The 10,762-nt window shown below is 51.0% G+C and overlaps 1 protein-coding gene across 3 annotated transcripts; it reads right to left on the reverse strand.

Annotated features, from left to right (window-relative positions):
• Positions 1 to 1,716: 1,716 nt before the first annotated feature.
• Positions 1,717 to 9,594, reverse strand: LOC111149745 (ATP binding cassette subfamily F member 3). Of its 3 annotated transcripts, none has more exons than XM_022506993.1 (21): positions 9,441 to 9,594; positions 9,064 to 9,211; positions 8,844 to 8,923; positions 8,288 to 8,334; positions 7,998 to 8,095; positions 7,774 to 7,896; positions 7,340 to 7,606; positions 6,944 to 7,024; positions 6,795 to 6,854; positions 6,641 to 6,697; positions 6,508 to 6,530; positions 6,349 to 6,404; positions 6,033 to 6,233; positions 5,860 to 5,936; positions 4,301 to 4,345; positions 4,090 to 4,222; positions 3,442 to 3,530; positions 3,257 to 3,348; positions 2,939 to 3,071; positions 2,726 to 2,813; positions 1,717 to 2,638 (listed from the first exon to the last, which is right to left on the reverse strand). In XM_022506993.1, the coding sequence occupies exons 1-21, from the start codon at positions 9,511 to 9,513 to the stop codon at positions 2,480 to 2,482; spliced, it is 2,130 nt and encodes a 709-aa protein (XP_022362701.1). In that variant the 5' UTR covers positions 9,514 to 9,594; the 3' UTR covers positions 1,717 to 2,479. The 3 variants fall into 3 exon arrangements, with proteins under 3 accessions (XP_022362701.1, XP_022362709.1, XP_022362717.1); XM_022507001.1 differs by having other exon boundaries at positions 9,082 to 9,211; positions 9,441 to 9,541; XM_022507009.1 differs by having other exon boundaries at positions 8,288 to 8,367; positions 9,441 to 9,511.
• Between the last annotated feature and the right edge of the window lie 1,168 nt (positions 9,595 to 10,762).

Raw genomic sequence — 10,762 nt, forward strand, 5'->3', positions numbered from 1 at the left:
TTTGAGCGGCATGTAGATGGATACAGAGACCCATGGCACCCTGGGCCACTAGGAACTGGCCAGATTGTCTGAGAAGGCATCGGTGAGAGTGGGAGGGCCAGCAGAATCAGGGAGGCCAGGATTTCAATGAAGACCCTGCAAATTGAGGCAGTCTCAACCCCGGCAGCTCGGGATTGGTCTAACAACTTGACATAGGCAGGGCAGCTCCATCTCCAGCAGCCGTGGAAGATCAGCTTCCCAGTGGCTGGGGATAGGGTCTCCATAGCTGCCATGATGGGCTACCTGGAGTAATCATGGGCAGTCTTTTATGTCGCCTTCCTCTCTCCTGTCCCATGCTCTCTGGGATGGAGCTGGGTGACTTTGTCCACATTTTCCATCCTCAAGACAACCATCTTCTGCCAGCCACCCTCCCCTAACTTCCAGAAGTTTACTTTACCCATTTATTGTGGGATCTTTCTCAGCTGCTGCAGTTCATTCGTCCCACCTTTCTGAAGTCTGGCCACATAGGCTTGTACTGTCATTTATAAAAACTCTTCATGTTTCTCCCATAGAATCATAAAATTGGAAGCTAACCCAGAGGCTATATTGTGTTCCTCCTACCCGAGAGCCCTTCTCTAGGGCCTGGCAGGGCTGAGCAGTCTGAGACGGGAAACTCACTCTCCGAAAGCAGCCTGAGCTATTTAAAGTCTTCCTTCCTTTGAGCCCAAACCAGTCTACCTCTGGAGTCACTCAAGAGAAAATTTACCTCTTTTCTCATAGTCTTCAAATCATAGACTGATCACCCATGAATCATTTTGAGCACTTGTGTATTATATGCTTGCAGCTAATCCTCACAAGTATCCTATCAAGAGACCAGGGAGACAAGTGTTCAAAAAGGTTCAGCTATTTGCTGTGGTTACCCAGCTAATGCTGGCAGCTGGGACTTGATCTCAGGCCCAACTCCAAGGCCTGTGCTCTCTGTACACAAAGCCACCTCCAAAGCAGACGCTCTGCCACAGGACCCTTCAGCTGCATTTTCACTAGCTGGGGAGCTGAGGACTCCTAAAGGGATTCACAAGTTACTGAGGGGTGAAAAGCCTGAGAGCCTTGCAAACAGGCAGGCGTGGAGCCTACCCATGTGTCCCCCGACTGGCCCACCTGCAGGCCTGAGGCTGGGAGTTTGGAGGGGGCTGGGAGAAGGCCCTCAGGACTTTGAGGGTGCGCCTGGCCACAGACATGACCAGACGTCTGAGAGGATGGAGGCTGAGGTGGCTGGCTGCTGAGCGGCCCTTTGGCCAGGTTCCTGTGGCCATCAGCTCCTGCTCTGTAGGTAACGGAACCTTCCTGTCTTTATTCTCCTTTTTTCCAAAACAGGTTCTTTCCCCCAACTACCTACACACAGAATAGCCTCAGGGGCTTAGATTCCTAGGTCGAACTCTGTCAATTCTCCAGAGGCCAGCCAGCTCCTTCTGTGGACTCCGGTTTCTCCACTGTCTTTCGGGAACACAAAGTTCCTATTTTAGTGTCTTCCAACAATTACAGAGAGCGGCTAAGTCCTCAAGAAACAGTATTTATAAGTCATAGAACCTCTGTTAAGCATCTCCTCTCTGAGATTGCTTCATTGAAAGACAAAGTGCTGTTTCTTCCCATTCGACCCCATTCTCAATTCTCTTACTTCCCAGGCCTCTTCTACATGGTTTGAGGGAAAAGAAAGAACAGGAAATCACCCAAGCAAAATGGGGACAAAGACAGTTTCTTGGTTTCTCTTCAGCTCCATCTAAGGGTCTAGACCAGAGAAGCAGGGGGAGCCTACATCAGAGACCACTGGACTAAGCAACTGACAAACCATGTTTTGTCAGGTTACAGCATCAGTTCATTCCCACGAGGTGTGGGGCTGAGGCAGCAGAAAGCAAGCCTTCAGCTAAGGTTGTGCCTGGGCTGCGGCAACCAGCAGCCCAGTGATGTACTGCGTTATCCTTCATTCCACCAGCTCGGCCCACCCAACGTCAGGCAGGTGACCTTGGAGCCCTGGCAGCTTTAATGACGTCTCCTTCCAGAGACAAGACTCGTGCTGCCACGGGCTTCATCTGCGTGACTGATACAAGTGTTACAAACACCCCAAACCCCAGAGCCCCCAGGCCGCAGCGGAGGAGAAGCGCTACAGCCCTGCCGGGGAGCAGCACACATGAGGCCAGGGAGATGCAGGGGCAGATTTAATTTACACAGCAGCCACTTGGGGCCCAGTCAGAGCCGGGGCAGTAGGGCAGATCTATAACCAGAGGGCACCTCCTGCCCTTTCCCTTGAAGCCCAGTCCTCACAGACACTTAGATGGGGCTCCCTGGGTTGTGCAGAGGACGCTCCAGTCAAAAGGAGATTTGGAAATAAGGCTGTCCCCAAAGCTGGGGGAAGTCCGTGGCCTGGAGATGGTCGCCTACATGGTGGCCCAGGGGTCTGAGAGTCCAGTCCACATCCTGGGCAAAGTCCTCACAACCTGTGGCCCTAGAGGAAGCCCTCACGGCGGAACTGTTCCTGGAGAAGGGCGCGGTACTGGTCAAACCCCCCCTCGACCCGGGTGACGCCGCCGCCTTCGCACACCCACAACTCCCGGCACACCAGCCGGATGAAGCGCTCGTCGTGGGACACCAAAATCACGCCGCCCTGAAAGACACAAGGCCGGGGGCACTCAGGGGCACCTTAGCGGTGCTGAGGCCTGGGGAGAGGTAGGCAGCCTGAAGGCACACTCACCCTGAAATTGTTGAGAGCACGGCCCAGAGCCTCAATCGTCTCCATATCCAGGTGGTTTGTCGGCTCATCCAGAATGTAGAAGTTGGGGCTAGAAGGCAGTGCCCAGGGAGGCAGGCAGTTACAGGGCTTGGAAGAAAATGTACTCCCCGATACGGAGACAAGACAAACATTTTCCACTACGCAAGATGGGGAGAGGAGAAGGCCAGAGCTCACCAGGGCATGGTCATCTGAGCAAAGGCTACCCGGCTCTTCTGGCCTCCGGACAAGCTGGCAACAGGACGCACGGCCAGTTCTCCAGAGATGCCATACCGGCCGAGCTGGTGACGATACTCCTCCTCAGGCCGCCCTGGAACAGGCCTCACGCCATCAAGTGGGTTCTTGAGCCGACTCCCTCCCATCACCCACCCCTCAGCCTTACCTCAATGCCCATGTCCTTATACCTAGACTCAGGGTTCGCTGCTCAGCACCCCACCCCAAGGCAGGCCTAGCTGTAGGGGTCCCCTCTTTCCTCCACTCGAGTCCCTACAGTACCGGGAAACCTGCGGGCCAGCAGTTCCACTGCACTGACATTCAGGTCCAGCTGCTCCACGTGGTGCTGGCTGAAGTAGCCAATCTTCAGATTCCTACAGGCAGAAACAAAGGTGGAAAGACAGGGTGGAAGGCAATGCCCATAAAGGAGTGCAGCTACAGAGTCGCCAGGGACTGGGGGGCTTTACCTGTGAGCATGTCTGATGCCCCGAACAGGTGCCAGGTCCCCCATGAGCAGCTTCAGCATGGTAGACTTCCCAGCCCCATTCTCCCCAACCTGTCAAAAGAACCACGAGAATGCTGAAGAGTTGTCATGGGCAGAACACAAAAGCAAAGATGAGCATTGGTTTTGACCAATGACTCCTTCAACAACCAATAAAATAATATTAAGGATCTATATAAATGAAGGAACTAGTGAAGTCGTAAAGGAAACTGACAGCTGAATACCTACTAAGAGCATGGGGTTTAACCCTCCCAAGAACCAAGTAAGGCAGCTGCTATCTCCATGCAGTTACCGAGCTACCACTCGGCAGAGTCAAGACTGGATATCTGACCCTGAAGCCCATGCTATCTCCTCACTGCTCTGTGGTCTGAGAAAACTCAGATCTGAGACTAGGAAGATAAAGTCTTGCTCTATGTATTCATAAAGTACCACCAGCCAGGCTTTCTAGCTCTGCAGGGAAGTAGAGCAGGGAAGTAGAGCAAAGTCCTTGGCCCTGGCCAACTCCTGCTCCTGCATACCACTTCCCTTTGCCGCCGGAGGACCTGGGTCAATCCATACCACGTGCTGGGGTGGGAGAGTCTCAGCTCACGGAACAGAGGAACAGCAACCATACCACACAAATGCGGGACTCAAGATCAGCAGAGACGGAGAGGCGGCTGAAGATGACATGCTTAGGATCATAGTAGAAATCCACCTCATCTAGTTGCAGAATTGGCGGTGAGAACTTCTCAAACCCATCCGGGAACCTGCAGGAGGAGGTGGTAAGGAACACGGGAGCAGCCAGAAACACGAGCTCCCCACCAGCCTCTCGGCCCAGCACTCACTTCATCACCACCTCCAATTCCTTGTCCACAGGTTTCAGCTCTGGTCTGAGGAGAGAGGGGGCAGACTAGATTTATGGCTTTAAAAACTAACTGTATTTGTTCTTATTACACAAGTAATGTATGTTCAGAGAAAACTTAGAAAAAGCTTGTATTCCCACCATCCAGACTATATTCTTATTTTATTTATTTTTATTTTTTTTTTAATTTTTTTTAAGATTTTTTTTTTTTTTAATTTATTTATTTGTCAGAAAGAGAGAGAGAGCGAGCACAGGCAGACAGAGTGGCAGGCAGAGGCAGAGGGAGAAGCAGGCTCCCCACAGAACAAGGAGCCCGATGTGGGACTCGATCCCAGGACGCTGGGATCATGACCTGAGCCGAAGGCAGCTGCTTAACCAACTGAGCCACCCAGGCGTCCCTATATTCTTATTTTAGAGTACCTTCTTCTAGTTCACTATATGTAAAAAAATAGGGTTATCCTTTTTGTAGGTTTTTGGCCTACCAGTTAAGACACCGTGATAAATATTTCAATGTCACAAAAACCTAAGCCTTTGATTTTAGACTCCCCTCCTTGTGCTCCCCGCACCAGCACCTCTAGAAAGGTTGCTTTCAGATTAAGCCCCCAGTGTTCCACATCATTAGTCATTAAAGAAATGCAAATCAAAACTACAGTAAAATATCATTCACGCCCAATAGGCTGGCTAAAATTAAAAAGACAGATAATAAGTGTTGGCAAGGATGTGGAGAAATTGGAACCCGCGTACATTGCTGGGAGAAATCCAAAATGGTCTGGCTGCTTTAGAGAACAGTTTGGTAGTTCCTCAAAAAGTTAAACATAGGGGAGCCTGGGTGGCTCAGTGGATTAAAGCCTCTGCCTTCAGCTCAGGTCATGTTCCCAGGGATCCCAGGGAGCCTGCTTCCTCCTCTCTCTCTGCCTGCCTCTCTGCCTACTTGTGATCTCTGTCTGTAAAACAAATAAAAATCTTAAAAAAAAAAAAAAAGTAAACATAGAATTATCTTGTAGCCTAGCAATTCCACTCCGAGGTACATACCCCAGAAAACAGAAAACCTATGTCCATATAAAAACTTGTACACAAATGTTCAGAGCACTGTTAGTCATAAGAGCCAAAAAAGAGGAAACTTCCAATATCTCTTGACTGATGAGGCAATGGACAAAATGCTGTACGTCCTTCCAATGATATATTACCTGACCGTAAAAAGGAAGTACAGATACACGCTAAGGCATGAAAGAACCTCACCAACACTATGCTAGGTGAAATAAGTCAGACACAAAACATCACGTTACAGGATTCCATTTATATAAAATGTCCAGGATAAGCAAACAGATTAGAGAAAATAAATTAGGGGTTGGCTAGGCCTGTGGAGAGCAAGACTAATTCCCAACAGCAATGTAAAACGCTCTGTTTTCCTGTTGGAAAGGAGACTAAGGCTGGTTTCTAGAAAAGGGGAGACTAGAATGGGAGGGCAAGGGATGGCCGGCAAAATGAGGGCAGAAATTAAGAGACTAGGAGTCACAGCCAGGTCAAGGGCACTGTACTCACAGCTTCTCCAGCATCTTAAGTTTACTCTGCACTTGAGAGGCTCTGTTGGCATTGTAGCGAAATCGGTCAATGAAAACCTGTGGGGACATGAGCGTAGGCACTAGTCAGGTTCCCTCACTCCTGCAGACTCTGACACCGATGGGATGGGGCCCCAGCCCTGCCTGTCCCCACACCTGGATATGCTGGCGATACTGCTGCTGTGCCTCATACTCCCGCTGCTGGTTAAGCAGCCGCTCCTGCTTGCTCTTGATGAAGGTCTCAAAGTCTCCCCGGTATCCATCTAGTCGCTGGCTGTGCAGGTGGATGATGTCTGTGGCTATGGCATTCAGGAAGTTGCGGTCGTGGGAGACGACCAGGATTGTAGAGGGCCATGTCTGAGGGGGTCACAGGATGGTAGGCCCAGTTTGGGAGAGCAGTCAGCTTCCAACACCCCAAGTGTCTTAGAGGCAGACCTCCCCTGGACCTACTCTAACATCTGTAGGCACTCACTTGCAGGTAATTCTCCAGCCACAGGATGGCCCTTACATCCAGCATGTTTGTGGGCTCTGGAAAGGTGGAGGCGGACATATTTGGGATTGAAGAGCTATAGAACCTGGATGTTGCCATCTATCCCTACCCCAAAGTCAGGGTTCCCCCTTTCAAACTCACCATCTAACAGCAGAAGATCTGGTCTATAGAAAAGAAGAATGTAAGCCTTAAGGTTTTAGGTCAGCAGCTCATGACCTCCCAAGAACCAAGCCCCATCCTCCACAGTATCTGTACACAGGCCCTGGAGACTCACCTAGCAAACAGAGCCCGGGCCAGGGCCAGTCTCATCCTCCAGCCACCTGAGAACTCCCTAAAGGAACAGAGATCACATCAGGGGTAGATTTTACCAAGACAGGCAGAGGCAGAGTCAACAGTGCTGATAGCCAAGAATGGCAAGGGCCACTTACCGGGTGGGCTGCTGCTGCATTTTAGGGGTAAAGCCAAGCCCAGCAAGAATGACTGATGCCCTAGAAGTGAAGAAATTTTAGAACCTGCTTGAAACAGGTGACAGAAGGGAAAGGTGAAATCTAAAGGAGGGAAGGGGAATTTTAAATACCTGGCAGGTGCCTTGTCTGCCTCAATCTCCTCCAGTTTGGCATATACTTCCGCCAACTGTGCAGCTTCTGAGCCCTCTGCCCTGGAGTGGGAATGGGAGGAAGAGCATTCAGCCCGAATGGGGGCATTCTAGGTGGAATGCCCTGTACTCTATGCAGCTGGAGAGCAGGCCGCTCACTGCCTTGTTGCAGGACAGGAACGCACTACGGAAAGCACCTGCTCAAGTCCGTGAGGGCAGTGGGCAGTGTGGAAGGAACAGGGCGTTACAGCTCCACAGTGTCAGGTTCTAAGCTCTGCTGATTACTAGGATGAGAGTGCCAGTTACAGACTGTGGCACTATGACAGGCACTCTCTGAAGAACCATGGCTGCTGGTCATTCCCCATCTGTAGCCCTTACCTGCCAGTGGCAATCTGGGCGCTGAGCTCCCGCTCCCTCTGTAGAAGGTCCTCTCTCACAGTGTCACTCTCTAGCACACTCTGCAGGGCAGGCGTGTCATCTCCAGCAACCTCCTGCTCCACGTGCAGCAGGGAAATGTGGGCTGGAACTCGCAGGCTCCGAGTGGCCAACATCTTCAGGAGTGTCGTCTTCCCCAGCCCATTTCGACCCACCAGCCCATAGCGGCGGCCCCATGCCAGGTTCACATCTGCTCCAGCCAGCAGTACCCTGCAGGGGTAGTAGGAAGAAGACAAAGGGTGCTGCTCTAGAGACAGGTATACAACAAATTTAGCCACAAAAAAACCAATGTTATTTTAAGCCCCATTTCATCTGTCCAAATTCTCCTTTAATTGGAAAAAGAAAAGCGTCACCCCTCCCCACTGCCACTCCCTCACCTATCGCCAAAAGACACATCAAAGTTCTCAATTCGCACATCATACGATTTGTTCTTGCCGGATGATTCCAACCGACTCTCCTTTCTGCTGCCTGCCTGGCTGGCTGATGCCTCTTCCAAGACTCTTCCGAAGAGAGAAACGAATGGCTTTTAGCACTCCCAGCCACCCTTCCATCCCAATACAGACTGCTCTGTTCTCTTCTCAGCACTTCCTGCTAAACTCACAGAGGAGTGCTGGTCTTGAGTGTGTCCTTCTCTGAGCGCTTCTCCTGCTTTGCCTTCAGTCGAGCCTCAGCCTTCTCTAGCTTCTTTGCATTCACTGTCTAAAGGTCCAAACACAACCATTTCAGCCTAGGCTGGTAGGCTCAGAAAGGAGCCCCAGAAAGAACATCTTAAATTACCCTTTCAGTGAAAGACATAATCAGAAACCCCCGGAAAAATCCTCCAATATTTAAAGACAGTCAACTTCCATCCCCACTATAGACATAGTCCCTCCCTTTTTTCCTCCTCCTCACCGAGGACTGTTCCCTTTTTAGCAGTCCTGGAAGTTTGGTGCCACAGTCTGTAAGCGATAAGAAAAGCAGTCACCTTCTCCCTGAGGGAAGGGAAACTAACATTTTGAGTAACTAATATGAACCAGACACAGACAAAGACATTTAAAGGAAAACCTTACAATTCCAGAAATAGCTATCATCCTCCCCATATTTCAACCCAAAACAAAACCAAAAACAATTCCCAGATTAAGAATACAGAGACTGAGGCAGATAAGCAACTCCTACAAGCTCACGCAGTTGATTAAAAAGCCACAAAATTGGTAAGTAAACCTAAGTCTGTCCAGCTCCAAGGCTCATAAGCTTCCTACCCTACCTAAGAGCTTGGAAAACTCTCCAACCCCATTCCCTTCATCAACGACCTCTTCTGCCCTCAGTAAAGACACCAAATAGCTTCTACATCCTCATTCTTTTGAAAAGGGGTGCCAGGAGTCTTGGGCTCCAGGGGCTGGCTGGCTGGGGAGTGGGGGGAGGCTCAGAAAAGGGCAGAGAGCAGCTAGTTCAATCTTCCCTCTCTCACCGTAGTTTTCTGTTATCTTTGACAACTGGATGGGGGCGTCTAGTAGCACCTGGCTGTTTCCCTGGGTCTGTGGCTCATCCCTTGAGGGTAGGAACAGAAAGCGCAGAATTAGGAATTGAAGAAAAACCTCTATGGCCATCAGACCTTCTTCCCTTACGTCTTGTCTCCTTACCGTCCGCCTTCCCATCGTCCCCACGAATCCCCCTACCCTGGCACGTACAGGCGCAGAGTGTTGTACATGCGCTGGCACACAGCCCTGATGCCCGCGTCATCCTTGCTGTCCCCGGACACCTCCTGCAACAGTTCCCCCACCGCTTCCACCAGGTCATCCACAGACTCGAAGTCCGCGCTGCCGCTGTGCAAGACGCCTGGGCCGGGCGTGGCAGGTCGAGGAAGATAACGGGTAGGGTAGACATACAAGCAGTTTTAGTCCCCGAAACACGGCCCCACTCCGGGCTCCAGACCTAACCAGCCCTCGGGACAAGAGGTCACGCAGAGGAGAGGCCTAGCAGCGGTCCCCGACATTGCCCTCCCTTAGCCTTTCTCCCAGTGACTTTCATTTTGGCCTCCCCAGCGCGCAAATTCCGTTCGACTCACCCGTCACGTAGTCGAAGACCTGTCCGTCAATTTCGGGGAACTCGCTCCGCAGGATTTCAGCGCAAGTCGCCATGTTCCAGTCGGGCTCCCGTCCGCGCAGGCGCCGTTAGACCCGAGCCAAGACGCGCCTCCTGCTGGTCTCCCAAAAGCTCACCCCTCCTTCCAAAGCGCATGCGTAGTGGTGACGTAAGAAACGCGCGGAGTGCCAGGAACCCAGTAGACCGGGTGAACGGGGCTGGAGGAACCGTGCGCAAGCGCCGCTCAGAGCCTACGCTCTAGCTTCTCTCTCTGCGCTTGCGCAACGCCGTTTCCGCTGAAAAACTCGCCACATGTGCGGTTCTCGCTGCCGTCTGGGAGCTGGAGCTCCGAGAGGCGTTCGCTGTGGGGTGCAGGGCAGCTCGCGTCTTATCAGGACGCGATTCACCGATGGTCCCGCGGGTGGGAACCTCCCAAGAGACGGGCAGTTGATAAAGCACACGGGCTCCTTTAGGCGCTTCTGTGTCAGCACGCCCAGCCGAGTCCATTTTGGAGGCCACCTAGAGCTTTGCTGACTCATGCTTGGTCTTTGGGCTCTCAGAAGACCCCTGCACAGTTCTGAGAGGCCCATGGGTTTTGTTCTGGTCCCCAGGGCCTATGAGCTTCTAGTATTCGCCAGGTGGCCAGCTTCCGTTCTCTCACCTCTGACAGATCAGGAGACCTCTGCGAATTGTGCTCACCCAGTCCTAACATAACCCCAGGGTACAAGCCACCACCAAAGGGCTAGAAAATGAGGTTGGCCAGTGCAAATTCACTATTTATTCCCTACTTACACACCCAAAACAGACTTCTTTGCACCAGGAAGCTCAGCAAACGAGTGTATAAAGCTACTTCCACTGATTCCCTCTAGAAGTTAGGAATTTTCCCCAAATGATGTTATGGCTTTACATTTAACGTGAATATTCTTCCAACCTAGCTCTAAGATTTTCACCTAAGATACATTATCCTTTTGCCATTAAGAAGGATCAATCCAACTATTTAGTTTAAAAAGCTGGGGCATCTGACTGGCTCAATCAGAGGAGCATGGATGGAACTCTTGATATTCAGGGTCCCAAGTTTGAGCCCCACGTTGGGTGTAGAAACTACTTAAATAAAACTTAAAAAAAAAAAAAAAGTTTGAAAAGCTAAGCTACTAGATCTAACAAACACTTTATAGGCAACAGATGGAAAGGAATTTTGATGGGTAAACTACAAATGATGGCTTCTTTGACAACATTGCAAGAGCTGAGAGAGAACCTGTGGTTTATAGGATTTTAAAAGTGAGGGGTGCCTGAGTGGCTCAGTTG

This window comes from Enhydra lutris, unplaced genomic scaffold, assembly GCF_002288905.1.
Source record: "Enhydra lutris kenyoni isolate GAN:26980312 unplaced genomic scaffold, ASM228890v2 scaffoldscaffold2, whole genome shotgun sequence".
Lineage (NCBI taxonomy): Eukaryota > Metazoa > Chordata > Mammalia > Carnivora > Mustelidae > Enhydra > Enhydra lutris.